Below are 18286 nucleotides of genomic sequence, written 5' to 3' on the forward strand. Positions count from 1 at the left end.
TTGTAATTGAAAGCAATGGGACACTTGAGAATTTAATATACCCTGGATGAAATGTCCTTTTTAATATCTTTATCAATGATCTGGACAAGGGGATCAAGGGCACCCTCAGTAAATTCACAGATGACACCAAAGTGAGTGGGAATATTGATCTGCTGAAGGGCACAAAGGTTCCGCAGTGGGATCTGGATAGGCTGGATAAGTTAGGCCAAGGCCAGTTGCAAGAGGTTCAGTATGGCAAAGTGCTGGATCCTACACTTGGGTCACAACAACCCCAGGCAGTGCTATGGACTGGGGGCAGAGTGGCTGGAATATGGCCACAGCTGGCTGAACATGAGCCAGGGTGTGCCCCGGTGGCCAAGAAGGCCAATGGCATCCTGGCCTGTATCAGAAGTAGTGTGGCCAGCAGGACCAGGACTCAGCGCTGGTGAGGCACAACTTGAGTCCTATGACCAGTTCTGGGCCCCTTACAACTGGAAAGACATTGAGGGGCTGGGCCAGAGAAGGGCAAGGGAGCTGGTGAAAGGTCTGGAGCACAAAGCTTAAGAGGAGCAGCTGAGGGGCCTGGGATTGTTTGGCCTGGAGTAGGCTCAGGGGAGACTGGATCACTCTTTGCAACAATCTGAAAGGAGGTTGTAGTAAGGTGGGATTGGCCAATTTTCCCCAGTAACAAGTGACAGGATGAGAGGAAGTGACTTCAGTTGCACCAGGGAAGGTTTAAATTGGATATTAGTAAAAAAAAAAATACTAGGTAATTGGGTTCTCAGGTATTGAATCAGGCTGCTCAGGGAAGTGAGCAGCCTGGAAGCATTCAAAAATGTGTGCCTGTGACACTTAAGAACATGGTTTAGTGGTGAATATGGCAGTGCTGGGTTAGTGCTTGGACTTGATGATCTTACAGGTCTTTTCCAACCTAAATTGATTCTATGATTCTAAAAGACCTGCTCAGATGACTTCTGAGGTTTACTTATCCATTTTAGTCTTTTCACCTGTGAACACATTCAAATATGTGAGTTAAGACTTGCAAATTATTCAAGTATGTGAGCTCAGACTTGCAAGTTGTAGCAGTATCTGAAGTTACCAGATCACTTCAGTGAAGAATTCAGCTGTCTAGCCCATCTATCCAGCTTTGTGCAGGTTTCTCCTGGAATGCCAGATTTCCCTGTTGGTACTAAGAAAACCCAGAAAGGAGGAAATGGCAAAACTGACCCGTGATTGGTTACGTATTTATTTATGTATTTCAATAGTGTACTGCATGTCAACTAATATTTCAGACTTTATTCCTGAAAATATGTGCACATTTTCAAATTTGACGAATCTTACATGAAATGATGCCGCTCTCTCCCCTTCTTGGTGACAAGGTGGTTAACAGAGCCTGTGATGGGGGGCTGCCTTGTGTCTGGTGGATCCGCGGTTTTTGGATGGCTGACTCAGCATGCAGAGCTTCCATTGTTCTGGCACAGGGGCGGAAGCACAGTCAGCACATGTGGGTGAAATGTGCAGCAGTGACTTACAGTAGTATATCCTGAGCCCTTTGAAGCAATGTAGCTTTATCAAAGCCACAAAAGAACCATAAGGGCAAATCCTGCTGCTGTATTTTAAAGGCCTCTCTCTTGTGTGTTATATTTCACAAATATTTTCCAGTGTGTTTTTTAGGAGTTAAAACAGAATTGTCTTAAAGTAACTAAATGTGGAATGTTGTTTGTAATGAAACCTGGAACTGTAAATTTCTGAATGGAAAGCCAACTATATCATGGGGAAAGTGATTTTTCAGATTGGTAAAGACAGTGTTTGAATCTTGGTTTGAAAGATTGTTTATTGCCATTTTGTGGCTTTCACAGTAATTGAAAGACAGTGTGATTTAGCCAAAAATACAAAAGCAAAAGAGTCCACATCATTGGCAAAAATACACCCAATGGGTTAATAAGCCTGCAGAAGAGGGTAGAAAGGGGAGAGATTAGGAACAGTAAGTTAAAAATATGTGCAAGGGAACATTGCTGATAAAATTTTCCACTTTCAAGACAGCTGAGAAGGAATATAATGAACAGTACAACATAGCAAAATAAAAATCACAGATAATTTAATAAAAAGGCAGATTTATGTGCTCCATACAAAGTTACTGTACATGCAAATTATTGTGTTAGTAGGTTCCAGTGGTATTCTCAATTTCACATTACACTGGAACTACCTAGGGAAGGACTGTGCTGCAGCTTGTAATCAAATGGAAGGCTGGTGATGAGAAGTGTTGTAGAGCAGGGGTTGGGCAGGCAGCTGAGTGCACTTCTTAATCTTCTTAATCTGCAAGGGGCTGCAGTAGTTCTCAGCTGGCTGCTACAGTTCTTCCACCAGGGTTCTGTCCAAGAGCACCTGAGCAGGGAGGCTTATGGTATGAGGGCAACCTTACAGACATTAAAATTTCTTCAGCTTGATTCTGGAAAAGAACAGGACAATATAGTATTTATTTCCTCTTTTTGTTATCTCTGCTTAAGATGCATAAGGATATAATAACAACTTGGTCTGTGATTTTAGTGGGGGCAATTCTCAAATAAATAGCTTTTACACTCAGCTGCTTATCATATGTGAACTGCAATATTGCTCCACTGACTGTAGGTAAGTTCTGGACCCTACACCTACTGAGAGATAAACCTGAACTGATAGTTCTTATTGTTAAGCAATTCCCAGGAAAACCAATAAATATTTTGGTTTGGGGGTAGAATAGTTAACACTTAAAGTTTTATTTTAACTGTTGGAGTTTTTTCAGTTTACTGAAATGGAGGTTGCTTTAGAGTATGTGAACTACAATATAAGCTCATTTGAATCTGTGTGCTATCTATAGGGATGGCGGCTGAATTAAATAATGAGAGATCAGTACTGTTAGAAATAGATTTAATAAGTAAATTGTGGAGAACTGAGAAGATTGGCTACTTTCCATGGCTGTCCATACTGTGGAGCTCAGTATACTTTCCTATGTCCTACTGTTGCAACTGAGGTATACAAAATAATATGTCTAGGACAGTGGGACTATTTTTGTATCTGTAATTAGTTATGTGAACAAAGAGCTAGGCTATAACTCTGTAAAATGATGCATACATTATTCCTTATATTACTCATTACTAGAGTGTTTGAGTGGGCTACAGTAAATGTGGACTAACTAAACTAACATGAAGTCCCATGTAATGGAAATAGACATTCATAATATATATGTCTCCCATAGCATATAGGGAATTGATAAAATTATTATTATGTTTTGATTTTTAACCAGTCAAATGAGAGGTGTTATGTTCTGTTCATTGGTTTTCCTCAATATTTTTAGACTTTTTTTACTCTATAACTTATCTGTTATTGGAAGTAGAAGTGCTTAGTAATTTGGAGGATTTTTTTTTCCACTGTGAGGTAATGCTTCTTTACAAAGGAAATTAGATCTATCTTCAAATGAATTGTCTTTTTTCCCATGTGACTTGAGTTAATCATATAAGCTTCAAGATCAAAAAGCACTTTAAGTATAACTTTTAATTAATTGCATTTTGAAATTGTTTTTTTTTAACTTTAAGAGGCTTTTTTTATTCTCCTGAGACCTGTGGTGCTTGTCACAAGGAAGAAGTAGGAAGCTGATGGAAAAGGGTGCAAAGTCCTTTCAGGGCCATGTGTCTAGTGCCAGGGCACATTAATGGCAATTTGATTTTCACATGTTTTGCATCCCAGTGCCAGGAGATTTTTTAAATAAGCAGTCTTGTATAATTAATATTTTATAGTTTATCCAGTTGTGTCAGGGTGTCTGTGCAGGTGTATGTCATCCTTGTGTCATCTGCTGCTCTCTCCTCAAAGCCACCTCAGCATTCCGGAGAGCTCAGCTAAGTTATCCCTCAACTTGGTGACATTGAGAAGACCAAAAGCTACTGCCCTACAAGGAGGAAAAACAGGAGGTTTCTGGCTGTTTCAGCTACAGTCAAGACTTAGCTGATTATATCAAAGGCTTGACATGTGTGTTTGTCATTGCACACTGGGAGCATCCCCATTTATTTTGAGCTCTGTGATTTGGTTCTGCAGTTTCCTAGTTTGCTCCACCTGTTTTCTGCTCTTCCTGGTCATTTCACAGCTTCCAGAAAACCCTCATTACTAAACAGAATAAATGTATGGAACCTCTGATGTCTCTTTGTGGCAATTCCCTGCTGTGCTCTGAGTTTCCCCTGTTGCTTATTTGCCACATCGTCCTTGTGGGTTTTCTGCATCCATCTATTCAGACCAAAGTGATCTCCTCACAAGATATCTTCGTAAATCTTGCTTGGACTTATCTGTAGTTTCAGGCTGTGTTTTTTCCACTCATTTATAGAGATCTGATAATTTGGTTATAATTAGATCATTCATCAGTGTACATTTCATCTTGGTCAAATGCAGTCATATGATTATGCTTGAGTGGAATTAGTCAGAACCCATAGCAAAGTTCCTGACATCTTTAAGCTGACAGCTGTCTGTGGGAAGAGAAAAAATACGCAATCCTGCATAAAGCTTGCGAATCCAAAGTTTGCTCATCAATGTTTTCAGGAGTGTTTGAAGTGGCACAATTATTTCAGTCCAGATGTGCTCTTTCCATCAGATGACCCTAATGTTTATGAATGGGCACCAATGGACCCTAAAACTAGATTGTGTTACTGTTAAGCTGATTATGTATAGCCTTGGTTACCTTTACAGGATGGATTCCACATGCTGTGAGGAGTATTTTCTCCAGTCCCTTGTTTGACTAGGGATTTCACCAAAACCCTTCCACTCTGAACTTTCTGGAGCAAATACTAAGAAATTATCCATTCCGTTCAAGATAACTGACTGATCATCCCAGCATCTGCTATCACCCACAACTGCCTTCTAACAGGGGATAATTCATGAGAAGAATAACTGCCAAAGTATGTTTAAGTACCATTCAGAAGAAAAAACTTTAAATGGGAATGGGATCTGCTTTAAAATCACTACTAGTGGTAACACAAGAGCAACAGGAGAGGCCAGTTCTCAGGTAGCACAGTTGTGGTTATACCCTTAATGCAAGTTCTTGTGAGACATCATTCAGTGATGACACACTGTGAAGATTCACAAAAATACTTACAGTCATTAAACCTAAAGAAACTGAAATCAGAGGAAAATTAGTCAGGAATACTCCTCTTTTGAGTTGAAAGGTCAACTGCACCTTCCTTTCTTCTTAATGTTTCCGTATGTCTCTCTTCTCTTTTAAATCCCTTTCATTCTCCAAATGGCATCTTTAAATGGAGAAAACTTAGTTGGAGAAAAAATCATGGGGCTATTTGTGTAAATTTATGTAGTACATCTGTAGAACAGAAAGATCACCTTTCTGACAATGTAAGCTCTAAGTTGTGTCTTTGAAGTATTTTAATTGTTGCTATTTTAAAAACAGCCACAAATATCTTGCGAATACTTTCCATGATTACATGAAACAGCTTATAGGACTGCGGGGTTTGTTTTGATTTTTAAGAGATCATAGACTTGGATAAGATGGTGTCAAGTGGTACTTACTATTTATGCAATACCGATGTTATTCCCTGACCCTGAATTTTTCCATTTCCCCAAAATGGGTATGTAGTATTTTTGGAGAGGCAGTTATCTACACAAGCCAAAGGTAAAATACTAAAATACAGAAGTTCTCTTTTTAGAAATTTGAAATTAATTTCTGAAAAATGAATCCAGTTATTGTTCCCACTACATCACTAAATGCATATTTTTTGGAAGGTAAGCAACACAATGACCTTTTCACTTGCACTGAAGAATTTCATGCATTACTAAATGTTTTTAGAGCTGAACACTTAAGCCTCACTTCCAACTGTTTTCCAAATGCCAAAGTGTGCCCGCTTCTCCTTTCTTCAAGGCCAGCATCTATATCTTTTTTTTTAACAGATGAACTAAAGCAGAGAGAGCAGTTATGTAGCATGTCTGAAAGTCATGTTGACAGCAGAAGCTGGATTTCATTCATTGTTACTCTGTCTCCTAATTCAGATGTTTTTTATGTACGTGCTCTGTACATCATGAACAGTAGCGGCAGTGAAAATTTCTCCCTCTGGTGACCTTTACTGGTCATGCCAGTAAGCCTTTAGAGACTGCTACCAGAAGGTGTATCAGTCATATTTAGTGACTTTTTGGGCTTATGGCTAAGAACATCTGTACAATCAAAATCTCCATGGCCACTATCATAATGACAGAGAGAGCCATTTGCCATCCTTGTGAATTATCTCTAATGTTTAAAACTATTAGAAAATGGAACTCCATTCTCCTTTTATGAAGATCTGAAATGCATTTGTTAAGGTTTTCATTTCAGAAACTGTAGCTTGGGTACAGCCTGAGAAGAATTGCCTTTGTGTTGCCCCCTCATCTGCCTGCGGTCCATTACAGACATACAGCAGTGCTCGGGCACTCACCAGCACCAGTTAGGAGGTAACAGAGCTCTCTGGCTACTCACTCCCCTGTCTGCTTTGCATGAACCAAACCCAGGGCTGCAGGGTCACGCAGTCTGGAGCACGTGTCAAAACTACCCCTTTTCTGCCTCAGTGAGCTGTGAGATTGGCTCTGCTTCTCCCCAGCCCACGTGTGTGGATGTCACTCTTTCCCTCCTGTTTTCATTTAATAATTCAAATAACTGGAACAGTGTCAGCTATGACCTGGAGATCGTTCCATTGGCCTTAAGTGTGCAAGTGCAAGCATGTGCAGGGCACTCTCATAGTGGAGTAGCGGTCTCAGTGAGAGTCTTTGGGCAAAAAGAAGAGTTGAATTTGGCACTTCATCATCTAACTTTGACCAGTTGAATTTTATTGAGAAGTACATAGCAGACCCCTATGCTTTTCTGTTATGATTGTGCGAATCTAGTTCTTCATGTTGAGGTGGTGGAAAATAAAGGGCTTTTTGTTTTGAGCCTAGTGGATTATTTCCTGTGAACTCCAAGCCTTTTTTCCTTTCCTGGTTCTGTGCCCTTCCTCCAAACTCAGGAAAATTAGTTGTCTCAGGCAGCCCTACAGGCACTGAGTAGGAGAGGAGGGTATTCACAAGCAGTTCAACCGGAGCAACGACAGGAATGAGCATTCCTGGCCGAGTGGCAAGAAACATCCCTGGACCTGCCGGAAACATGTACACTACTGCCCGGCCTTCCACGACAGTCTGATTTCTGCAAGTTGAGCTGCTAGCGTGTGATGTCAAATGCCATTAGCTAACACGAATGGCAAGACAGACTGGAAGTGTAACATTTCACAGTGGTTTCAAACAGATGCTTTTTCGCTCGATCCTTTAATGTTAGGAATGGCTTCGATGCCGGGATGTTCCCAGCAAGTTTTAGTTAGGAATCCCGCGGTCAGCGCTGCATTACGTGGCCGGGCCGCGCGAGGCGGCGGCCGGCGGTTGCCTGCGTTGCCGGGCGCGCTGCCGGAGGGCGAGCCCGCTCCCTTCCCGAGCCCGCTCCCTTCCCGCCCGCCGGCATCGGGCGGCCGCAGCCCGGGCGCGGGGAGCCCCGCCGGAGGCGGAGCGCGGCGGGGGCGGGACGCGGCCGCGGCCCTTCCTCTCGCTTCCCTTCCCGCCCCGCAGCCCCGCGGCTGAAGCCGGCGCCGCCACGGGCAGTGTCCCGGCGCGCAGAGCTCGCGGTGCCGCCGGCCGGCGCTCGGCGGCGGGGACGCCTCGGCAGCCCGCGCGGGCCCGTCCCTCCCGGTGCATGAGGCGGTGGCAGCGGCGAGCGGGAGAGGCGGAGAGGAGCGGCCGGAGCCCCTAGGATGTCACCATTGTTCAGCTGGGTGGCCAAGGTAGGCGGCGCGGCGCCCGCCGCCCTCCGCGCTCGGGAAGTAAAGTCCAGCCTTAGGGCTTGCAGATGTTCGCGTGTAATTTCCAGGCAAGTCAGTCACCCCTGGGAAGGGAGCAGAACCCTGATGTATTGTTCAGCCAGGGAAACAGAGGAGCGCTCAAAGTGACCTGTAAAGTCAACCTGCTGTCTGACATGGCTTGGGTTTAGGGGCTAAAAGCGAAGCTGCAGGTCTGGCCGACTTGTTCTGTGTTGCTGTGGATCTTCAGAAGGGGAGAGCTGTAATTGAAAGTGCTCAAGAAGGCCCGATCTTAGTGCCTTTGAAGTCTAACGCTACTTTTGCACTCTGGGGAATGTGTAACAGCGCTCCCACTGTTTGTTTTGGAGTCTTTTTTTTTTTCCATGGTTTTTGTCATGCTCTGCGTTTATGAAGAGCAATAAGTTGGATTTTAGTGGGACACTTACATGTTTTACTATGACAATGCATGTGTCGTGCTGCCTTCTTCATCTGTGTGTCTAGGGCTTCAGTAGGATTTCCACTGTAACTGAAATTACATATGGATGCAAAGCAGTAAAGATGGTTAAAGATCTCTAGAATGTAGTTTTGAGCTGATGTTAAAAAAATTCTGAAGTAACCATCATTATGAATTTAAAATGAGCTGCAAATGATACTCTGTCTCAAGGCAAGAATTGTAGGTTCCTTGAATAAATTAGCTGGGGGAAAAAAAGGTATATCTTGAAATTCAACAGACAGCGTAGGCTGCTAGGCAGACAACATAAAACCTGATTCGCCCTTCTCTGTTGTCAGGTGTAAATGGTCAGTTGCTTAATTACTTCTGCATCCCTGCTCCTGAATATTTAACGGGTAAAATACCTACCCTCAGAAGATACTAAGAGGGAAGTACTTGATCTGTGACTGTTGCCTTTGTTCAGATTCTCAGAAGGATTCGCTCTATTCTGTTTTGAAAAGAGACTGCTGACTTTTAGACACACCCTGAAAAATGGAAATGTATCCTTCTGTCTTTCCACTTGCCTTTTTTTCTCTGGGTGAAGACCTGTTGGGTGGAGCACGTGTAGTGACCTCTCCTGTCGCTCCTCAGGCTCTGTCTCACGCATAACCTAAGAGCCGGTTCGCCGTGCAGTCTGCAGGAGTGGTACCGGCTGATGCCCGTGCCGGCTCTGATAAATGTGCCGGTCTCCTATACAGGTGGCCGCTGTCAAGGATGAATGATGCCATTGAGTACGTACTTCGAGGGTGCCCCCAAGGCATGGCTCATTTCCTTCCCTCGTTGCTCACTTATCGGCTGGGCAAGGCAGCTGGTCGGTGAGGAGTTGGTGTCGGAGGAGGTCAGAACTTGTGCGGAACTCACTGTGTTTTCAGAGAAACAAGCTCTTGCACAAACGCACTTCTGACTGCTTTTAGGAGTGCTTTCAAAACTAATTATTTCAATGCTGGTTGCTCACAACTACTTAGTTTTATTCTTTTGATGGCCATTAATTGTCAGCACTAATTTGGGAAGGAAAGCAAGGCAGGGTACTTAGAAATATAAAATGAGGCTCGTTAATAGACAAAGCTTTCCTGCCTGCCAAAATCTGATCAGTTAAAATGTAGGAGCTATTGCTGTGGGCTTTCAACACAAATGCAAACCTTTTCAGTATTCCAGTATTTTTAAGATGGTGGCCCATTCCAGAACAGGGAAGGACTGTAGGAGGAGGAAACTGCCCCCCTCGAAGGAAAGCTTTCCCTTTGCATCTCTTAAAAATAAGTGACACCCCTCCCCCCCGAAGTGAGGTAAGTGTTTAGTCTCACCAGGCAAGTTACCAGCCTGCAGATACCTACATGTGAAGCAATTTACTCCCATGTGCTATAAAATTGGTTTCCCCGGTGTTTGTATAAACATTACCTTTTAATATATCTTGTTTACACATTTTTACCTGCAGTTTCACCCAGCTTGTCTCTTACCTACACACAGGCTCCTCAGGGCTGAGTTTTGCAGTGCTGCCAGGCTCAGCCATAGGGTCCATTCTGGGCTGGAGGATAAAGCCCCACTAGAGTCACATGTGGATTGATGTTGCCCCCATTGGCCATATGGATGCTGGCTGAACCCCTGTATGATGGTTCCGTGGGTAACGAATTTTAAAGTACTGACTTGTTTTACTCTCATACAATTATTTAAATAAAAAAGAATAGTTATACCTGTTTTTCCTGCATGGTTTGATACAAAGTCAGACAAGTGACTTAAAGGAAACCTTTGACTAAGCACCTGAAAGCACAGCCTCTTGGAAGTGTAAACTATGTTTGCACTGTTCTGAGTAGAAAATATGGTTTTGTGCTTTGGTAGATACACAAAGACTATTCATATTCAGTTTAGATCACTGAAGTAGCTGTTACTAAAAGTAATCATTGTGGGCTTCAAAAATGTCTCAAAAAAGATATAGACATGCAGAGTTTTAGTGGTAAACTGACACATTATTAATTCATTAGTCGGAGGTAATAATACAGTGACAAGTGTTAGAAATAATTTTATTTCTGTTCCTATAATATTTAATACAGCTTTAGTAAAAAAAAAAAAATTGTCTTAGTTCTTTACAAATTGCTTGATTTTATAATACAAGTTTCTATTCAGGAGCAGCTTTACACCAACCAGAATTAGAGAACTGATTGCTGAAGAAATTGAAACAGTTCTTAGTGCAAGAAACTGTATAAATAGACAATTTTGAGTAAATGTGTCCTCAGATTCTTGGCTAGCTATGAAATTTATACAGTTAGTCTTTCTAGTTACAAAAAAAAATGGTGCTGTATATAATTTAATAGCTGTGTTCAACTTATTTTGTCTGAAGGACTATAAACCAACAAGGAAACAGTAAAGAAAATAACTAAGATAAAATGCAAAGCAAAGTTACACAATTAAATTCAGGGTTTCTTCTATAATTATTTTGCTAGTAGGGACTAATCCACCTTGAGCGGCTGCCTCCTACCTGCAGGACAGCCGATGGGAAAGAGATGCTCCCTCCAGAAGGGAGCTGCAAGCAATAGAGTGTGGTGCTGAAGCTTGAGGAACCTCCACTTATGTGCCACCAGCACTGGAAGAAAAGGGTGGGTTTTCAGTGTAGCTGTCCCCAGCTGGGTCAGCTAATCTTGGACCTTGAGTTGAGAGAGCCAATTGTTTGAGTTCCTTCACCACATTTTAGGACATATTCACAATAGATGCTCTGAAATTCCCAACAGCAAAACAAGAAGTAAGATTTAGTTTGGTTTGGGTTTTTTTCAAGGATTTCTGAGTTGGAAGGGCCTATGAGCTTTCCACAGTTTGGGAAGTTCTCAAGCCATCAACAAAGAAAGTTTCTGTCCTGTTCAGTGCAGCAAGATGTGGTTACTTGGCTTGTGCCATGAAATGTTGCTGAAGAAGTAATCATAATAATATTGGAAATGCCACTTGTATTTCTTGTAATCCTAATACAGTTTTTTATTCTGTCTTAGAATTATTCTTGCTGCTGTTTTGCCATTATTCCTACTATTCTCTATATGGCAGAGTGCCTAATAGACCTCTGGAGGAGCATGTATGGGAGTAATGATATACTTCTTAGTTTAGGTCAGAAGCTACAAAAGAAATTAATTTGCCGTCTGCAAAGGAATGAAGAGAGACTGAAAATGATGATGGCCACAAAATCCCCTCCTGCTTTTTTTTTTTTTTTTTTTTGGTCTTTTTAAGAGTGTTTTGAAAGGATGATTTTGGCTTTTTTTGCTGGTCTGTTCTAGGGTATGTCACACTCATTTATGAGGATGTTTTGCTCCATTTTAACTGACATGCCTCTTTCTTTTATTCCCCACAACTTCCAACAAAGTTGAGCACCTTTGGTCATCTTTAATCCCTCAGTGAATGATTTACATTTTAGTCAAACAAATCAAGTTTTGGTCTCTTCAGGAGCCCTCATAACCAGCCATTTTAAAACAGTCTAGAGCCAAAAAACTTACACATTTGTTAAACCTGTCTTACTTTAAGCTCATCTTCCTTATGATAAATTATTTGTGTAGGTGAGTAAGTGGTGTTGGTGGTTTTCTATGGGGTGCAACTCTTGTTTGTGCTAGTGAATTTATCCCTGATAACCCTAATTGTAAAGGAATTTGAATACTGTATACTGTATCAAGAATCAAGTAGTTAATAGAGAGCTAGTGCCAGGGAAGAATTGGGAATTGCTGAGGAGGGAAGGCTCAAAAGGCACAGTTTTGCTTTGGAAGAATCTCCTTGAAGCCATTGACGCTGTGCGTAGGGCTGAAAGGACAGACCCTCGCTTGTCTCCCAGGCTGGATGCCAGCAGTGGAGCAAAGAGAAAGTGCAGATTTCTGCCAGAGCTGTGTTTTGATGCCCAAGCTTGCACAATGCCTTCGTCAGAGAACACTACGTTTCTGCTCAGTGTGATTCTCCAGGTCAGTTTATGTTGGGGTAAAATGTTGTTGCTAATTGACAGCTTTCAGAAAAATGTTGATTATCACAAAATACCGAGCAGCTCAAATGCGCTGTTCTCTGTATGCCAGTCACTCCCCGCCTGCCCCTGCGGGGGCCCGGCTGATGACTGAGGAATATGCGCTCAGCATTGGAAATGAAGTCAATCCTGTGGTGAAACCCCTCAGTTACTCAGCACTTAAGTTCTCTTTGGAACTATTTGCTTTTATTCTTCATCCTTCCTTTTCTTTTTCTGCATGCCAGGCTCGAATTGCACCTGCTCTGCTTAGGTGTTCCCCATTTGATGGGAGAGGGCTGGAATAAAGTCGCTCACATGGCTTTTGTGTGGCTGCGCAGGTGTAGTAGGGCAGTGTCCTATGCATTTGTCAGCTACATTAGGGGTGCTTAGTAAGGAGCAGAGCTTTCCACAGAGAAATTCCTGGCCATGTAGATTGCAGTTTAGCAGGGTTTTTTCTCTTGAATCATTTATGCCTTTCTGAATTAATTTCTCATGAGTATCTTCTTTCAGGTTCATGTTGACCTTCAGATTTAACAAGCCAAGCCTGACAAGGTAGCTGAGCTTGCTCTTTTGTATGGGTTCTGTCCTCTGCAATTCAAAACAGAACTTTTAGTCTCTAGTCAAACACCGTTTGCTTTTCTTTGCTGACGGGCACTCTGGAAGTTGGTGCTAGCTGTCTTCATGTGGTTAACATGTTCTGAGCCAACTAGTAGCAAAACTACCAGTAAATCCTGCAGGATTAGGGAAAACCCCAGGTCGCATCAAAGATAGATAAACCAGCTAAGGGTTTGCTTGGATTTTTTTGCCGTATATACATATGTCTGCAGCACTGCAGTATAACTTTATTTGCCTTACGTTTGATGATTTAAAATACTGTTTCACATCATAGCCTTTTTTTGAAAGGCTACTGTAATGAAGCAGTCTTTTATGTGTACTAGAGGTGTTATGAGAATACCAAAGCAGCAGTTCGATTCTGGGTCTCATAAATAGAAATATCCTTAGGGAAAAGTCAGGTAAAGAACCTCTTTACAGTTTGTAAGTTTTCATTATCCTGCATGTAGAAGCTGCAGCATTTCTGAGAAACCTCTGCTTTAAGGGATTGTTGGAATTTTTTTACTGGGCCATCTAATAAAAGCTTTAAATACTTTTAAGAAGTCTTCTGAACCATTTTATTTTAAATTTGAAGGAGCTGAGGTTGTGGTGTATGGTGCACAGAGGTTCATTAATGACTTAACAAGTAAATCCTCAATGGAATTATTCAATTATTATTCAATTAATAGAAATACATCTTGGCTTTTTTTTTTTTTTTAATTAGAAGCCTTTACAGCTCTACTGTTCAAGCTGAAATACTTATGGATAGCAATGACTCAGAGGAAAAACATCCTCAGCCTCTGTTTTGGTAGTATTTTACATATCAGTTAAGATACACAAAATATGTCAAGAGATGCTTACTAATTTGTGTGGGGAGGTGAGGCAGCAGAGCTGGGAAAAGCAGCCAGAATTCAAAGAGCAGAAACTGAGGCAGGGGAATGACTTTAGCTACTGTGTATTGGTTTTGTCACTGAGTTAACTCTAGTGAATTGTATTTGAATTGTTTTCAGTTATTCTTGCTTTTAAATCAAGTTACAATAACAAACCATGAGATGCATTAATGCATAAATATAGAATTTTAATAGGAGTGTTTTCACAGAATCACAGAATAAGCTGAGTTGGAAGAGACCCACTAGGATGAAGCCCAACTTCCTGGCCCTGCACAAGATGCCCCCAAGAATCGCACCACATGCATCGTTCAAATGTTTCTTGAGCTCTGTCAGGCTTGGTGCTGTGATCACTTCCCTGAAGAGCCTGTTCCAGTGCCCAGCCACCCTCTGGGCAAAGAACCTTTTTTTAAATCCAACCTAAACTTCCCTGACACAGCTTCAGGCCATTCCTTCACATCCTGTCACTGGTCACCCTAGAGAAGAGATCAGTACTTGCCCCTCCTCTTCCCCTCATGAGGAAGTTGTAGACTGCAATGAGGTCTCCCCTCAGTCTCCTCTTCTTGAGGCTGAATCAGCCTAGTGCCCTCAGCCTCTCCTCACACAGCTTCCCCTCGAGGCCCTTCACCATCCTCATTGCTCTTCTTTGGGCACATTCTCACAGCTTTATATCCTTACTGTACTGCAGCACACAGAACTGCCCCCAGCACTCGAGGTGAGGCTGCCCCAGCCCAGAGCAGAGCAGGACAATCCCCTCCCTTGCCTGGCTGGCCATGCTGTGCCTGATGCACTCAGGACAGGGTTGTCCCTCCCGGGTGCCAGGGCACTGCTGACTCACATTCAACTCCCTCAGGTCCCTTTCCATGGCACTGCTTTCCAGCATCTCATTCCCCAGTCTGTCTGTACATTCAGGTTTGCCCCATTCCAAGTGCAGAATCTGGCACTTCCTTTTGTTAAACTTCTATATGTGGTGATTGCCCCGTCTGCTGGTTTATTGAGGTTGCTCTGCAAGGCCTCCTCACCTTTGAGAGAGTCACAGCTCCTCCCAGTTTTCCATCATCCACAAACTTGCTTAGTATCCATTTTTTAAGGTAAAATCTTTCTGAAAAGCATGGTTTTCTTGCTGAGAAGCAAGAGGGAGGTTCAGGCAGCCTTTCAGGGGACCTGTTTCAGTGGACTAGTGCATAACAACAGGGTTTCTGCTGCCTCTTTTCCATTGTGCTTTCAAGTTCCCAAAAGGCCAGGCCGGTATTCCTGGATCAGCTGGCCAGGTGCACAGAAGCTGCAGTTCTTAGCCTGGATGAAATCCCCTGTAGGTTGCATCTATGTTACTAAGTGCCATACAGCAACATGTTGTTCAAGGGTACTGAGGATTTGTTCTATACCTCATTCTGGGCAGGGACCTATACTTTGAATTGGCCCTAATTTGGTGCTGTGAACCAAATGCCTGTTTGCAGCAAAATGTATCACAAAATGAAGGTTTAGTTCTGTTTAAATGGGTGACAGTTCTGGTGTTTTGAGACATCCCCATAATGTAGTCTGTAACACAAGAAGTGGAATGGGAAAATCCACTCTCAAACACATTCCTGGTTCAAAATAAAATAGTGAAGTAATCACATGAGATTATACTTGAGAGTCCAGTTAGAGAAGCTGGGCAAACAGCACACACGTTGCTTTGGCTGTGTGGCTGTGTGGACACTGTGGCACAGTGGATGGCCCTGATGGAGGGAGTAGGGGCCCATCAAGGAATTTTTGTTTTATTGGGCTATTGACCTTTTGGCTAGTGCTTAGTGAAAATATCAGGCCTGAAGATGTTACCTGGAATTTCTGTGCCCTAGACTTCTGTCTGTTACTAACTGAAGAACTGTGAAGAGAGTATAATAACGTTTGTTGCCTTCCATTCTCACTGTGTATGTAAACACAAACATTGATCGACACATTTTAAAACCAAACCAAACGTTATTCTGGAGTATCTGGAAGCTTCTTTCCAACTCCCAAAGTTGCTAGCTTTGTACATGTGAATGTTACTCTTTATACTGTAATCAAAAGCATGGATTTTTTTTTCCAGGGAAAACCTTTCATATGCAGCTACCAAACAGGATTTTCAGGTACAGATATTCTGTGAAATTGCAGGTTTGGAGAAAACAGGCTGTTTATGCATAGTTGCACAGGCACACTCCCTGCTACTGAAAATGGCAAAGCTGAGATAAACAAAACAGCTCCTTTCTTTTTCAATGAACCATTTTGGGGGATTTATGTGTTTATTTCAAGGAGCTATATAGCCAAATATCTTACTTTTACCAGATCTTAACAGTTGCCTCTCTATATTTACTGAACTATTGGTCAGCTGCTGTAGCACCAATGAGGTGAGCTCACTGAAGTCGTTGTCATGGCAATTTGGATGGTTGGCACTAAATCTTTCATGCTGGTTTTGTTTCTGTGGAGCTTTTTATAGCTTCTAATCTCCTCAAATGCAAGTCATGGAAAAGAAATTTTTTAGAAGTGCTTTGGAGTTTTAGACAATTATGTGCAAGGGGCCTGTCTTTAAAACTGTTGTTACTTAAACCAGCACCTGAACCAGTATTATGTTTTGGAATTTCAGATTTGGGTATGTCCCATTGGAATATAACCTATAGAGTTTATCATTCTGTGAAAGCAACATTTCTGCTTGACATACAGTCATTGAGGGCTGACCATTTTAGACTAAAGCATATTTTTTGTATGCAAACAGTTCATGCAGCTGATGTGGTATATGAAATGTGGAATCATATAAAAATTATTTATTGGAGTTTGTTATAATTCCATCAGCACTTTTTTCTTCTGGTTTTTTTTTTTCTGTGTCAGCAGAGAAGGATGAAAACTGGTGAACTAACTGCTCTTTTAAGTGAAAGTCAGAGAAGTTTTCATGGGATATTTAGTCATTACTTTCCCATTCTGCTCTCCTGGGAGTTGTCCTGAGGCAGCTGAAAACTGTTACTATATGACAAAGCAGCAAATGTGCTCATCCACAAGCCAATCAGAATTTTGTACCAATCAGGCAGAATGCTTGAAAAAGCTGCTCAGCTTCTTCGCTCCAGTTCCCTTGGGGCCTTTGTAATTTTAACGTTCGTAAGATTCTTCCAATTAAAAACATCGTCTGTCCCTGTGCCGCCCACCAGCAACCCTAGGAAGGAGGGCTGTGTGCCTGGCTGTTTCCTTTGGAAGTCTGTCAATTCTGTTGTCAGAGTAAGAGATGGTGTTTTACTCTGCTGCAGATAAAACTTACACATCATGTCAACCAAAATTCATAGGCTGACTTCCCCCTGCTACCTTCCTTTGTGAAAACATCAAAATAAATTTTGAGGGGAGGGAGTTTTTGACACACATTTGGGTCAGCTGTCAAAAAGGTTTTATCAGAAATAACCTTAGTTGTAGCAAGGGTACACATAAAGTTTTCTTCCTTTCTTGATTGGAGTTGGATATTGATAAGAAGGACAGAAGAATTTCAGGTTTCTTCAATTTGTAAAGAAATTATATTCACTTCTGTATGTTTTGCTAAAGCCTATTTTGCCAGTTGTACCAATTTTGATAACTGCCAGAAGCCCAGGAGCAAAGGAGACCAGGAGAGAGCCTGTATGCTATTGTATAAAGGAAATTAATCTGATTAATAATTTATAATAAAAAAGTTACTATGTAATTTCCTGTTTTAAGTTCTGATAATGCCTTTCAGTTATAAAAGACAAATTCTCCACCCTGCCTCAAAAAAAATCAAAACAGAAAAGAACTCTTGTACTGAAAGCTTTGAAATGCCATTGCTGTCTTTTTCCATTTATAGCCATTTAAGAATAGGCTTCCTTCTGTTTCCCACCCCACAGCCTCCAGCAAAGTCCCAAACCTGTCTCAACCCTGTGAAGGGAGCTGCTTGCAGTTCCATCTTGCACCTCTCCCAAAAAAAAAAAGGATTTCATCTCTGTTGATAATGAATGAGCACAGATATTTCTTTGCAACAGGTATTGCCTCGTTGTTCAGTACTCACCTTGTAAAATGTGAGCCAGGAACTCTGTAGGTATGACCAGCAACTAGACTAGAAATGCTGTTGGTTTTGCATTTGGAGGTATTCTAAACACACAATGGGACTTTGCCAACTGCAATTTGCTTTTGGGTCAGACATTTTCATGGCATCCAAAAGAAGGACATGGAGGTTGATTTATGGAGAGTAGCCAGGTTTTTTTGTATTTCAGGCTTCAAATAAGGTATGTCTTAAAAGCATGTGTAAGAAACCCTTTAAGTGTATCAGCAACATGATGCATCTCTCTTGGGGAGAAAGCACCATCACAAAACAGAACAGTCCAACTTCATTAGAGTACCCAGTGCACTTATAAGTATTAAACATTTAAGTTCTGTTTGTGAGCTTGTTTACAATACTCCATGAACTGATTCTGCAAATACTGGTTTGGTTGGTTTTTTTTTCCAAAAGGAAAGAAAACTTTTTTGTGCCTCTTTAAATTACATGGAGTGCTCTCAAACTCACATAATTTTGCAAAAAGTGTACTCTTTTCTGTCTGGCTGAGGAATCATGAGGAATGTTCTC

At 41.9% G+C, this 18286-nt stretch overlaps 1 protein-coding gene across 12 annotated transcripts in view; it reads left to right on the forward strand.

Annotated features, from left to right (window-relative positions):
* The window catches only part of TBC1D1 (TBC1 domain family member 1), a 98327-nt gene that overhangs the window by 21229 nt on the left and 58812 nt on the right, over nt 1–18286 (forward strand). Inside the window, exon 1 of one of the 12 annotated variants that reach the window (XM_038134576.1) lies at nt 7547–7778. The exons of the other annotated variants lie outside the window; for them this stretch is intronic. Coding sequence (XP_037990504.1) covers nt 7749–7778 — 30 coding nt within the window. The 5' untranslated portion in view covers nt 7547–7748. Of the gene's footprint in view, nt 1–7546; nt 7779–18286 lie in introns of those variants that run through there. 12 annotated transcript variants of the gene reach the window in all.

Source organism: Motacilla alba, chromosome 4 (assembly GCF_015832195.1).
Source record: "Motacilla alba alba isolate MOTALB_02 chromosome 4, Motacilla_alba_V1.0_pri, whole genome shotgun sequence".
NCBI lineage: Eukaryota > Metazoa > Chordata > Aves > Passeriformes > Motacillidae > Motacilla > Motacilla alba.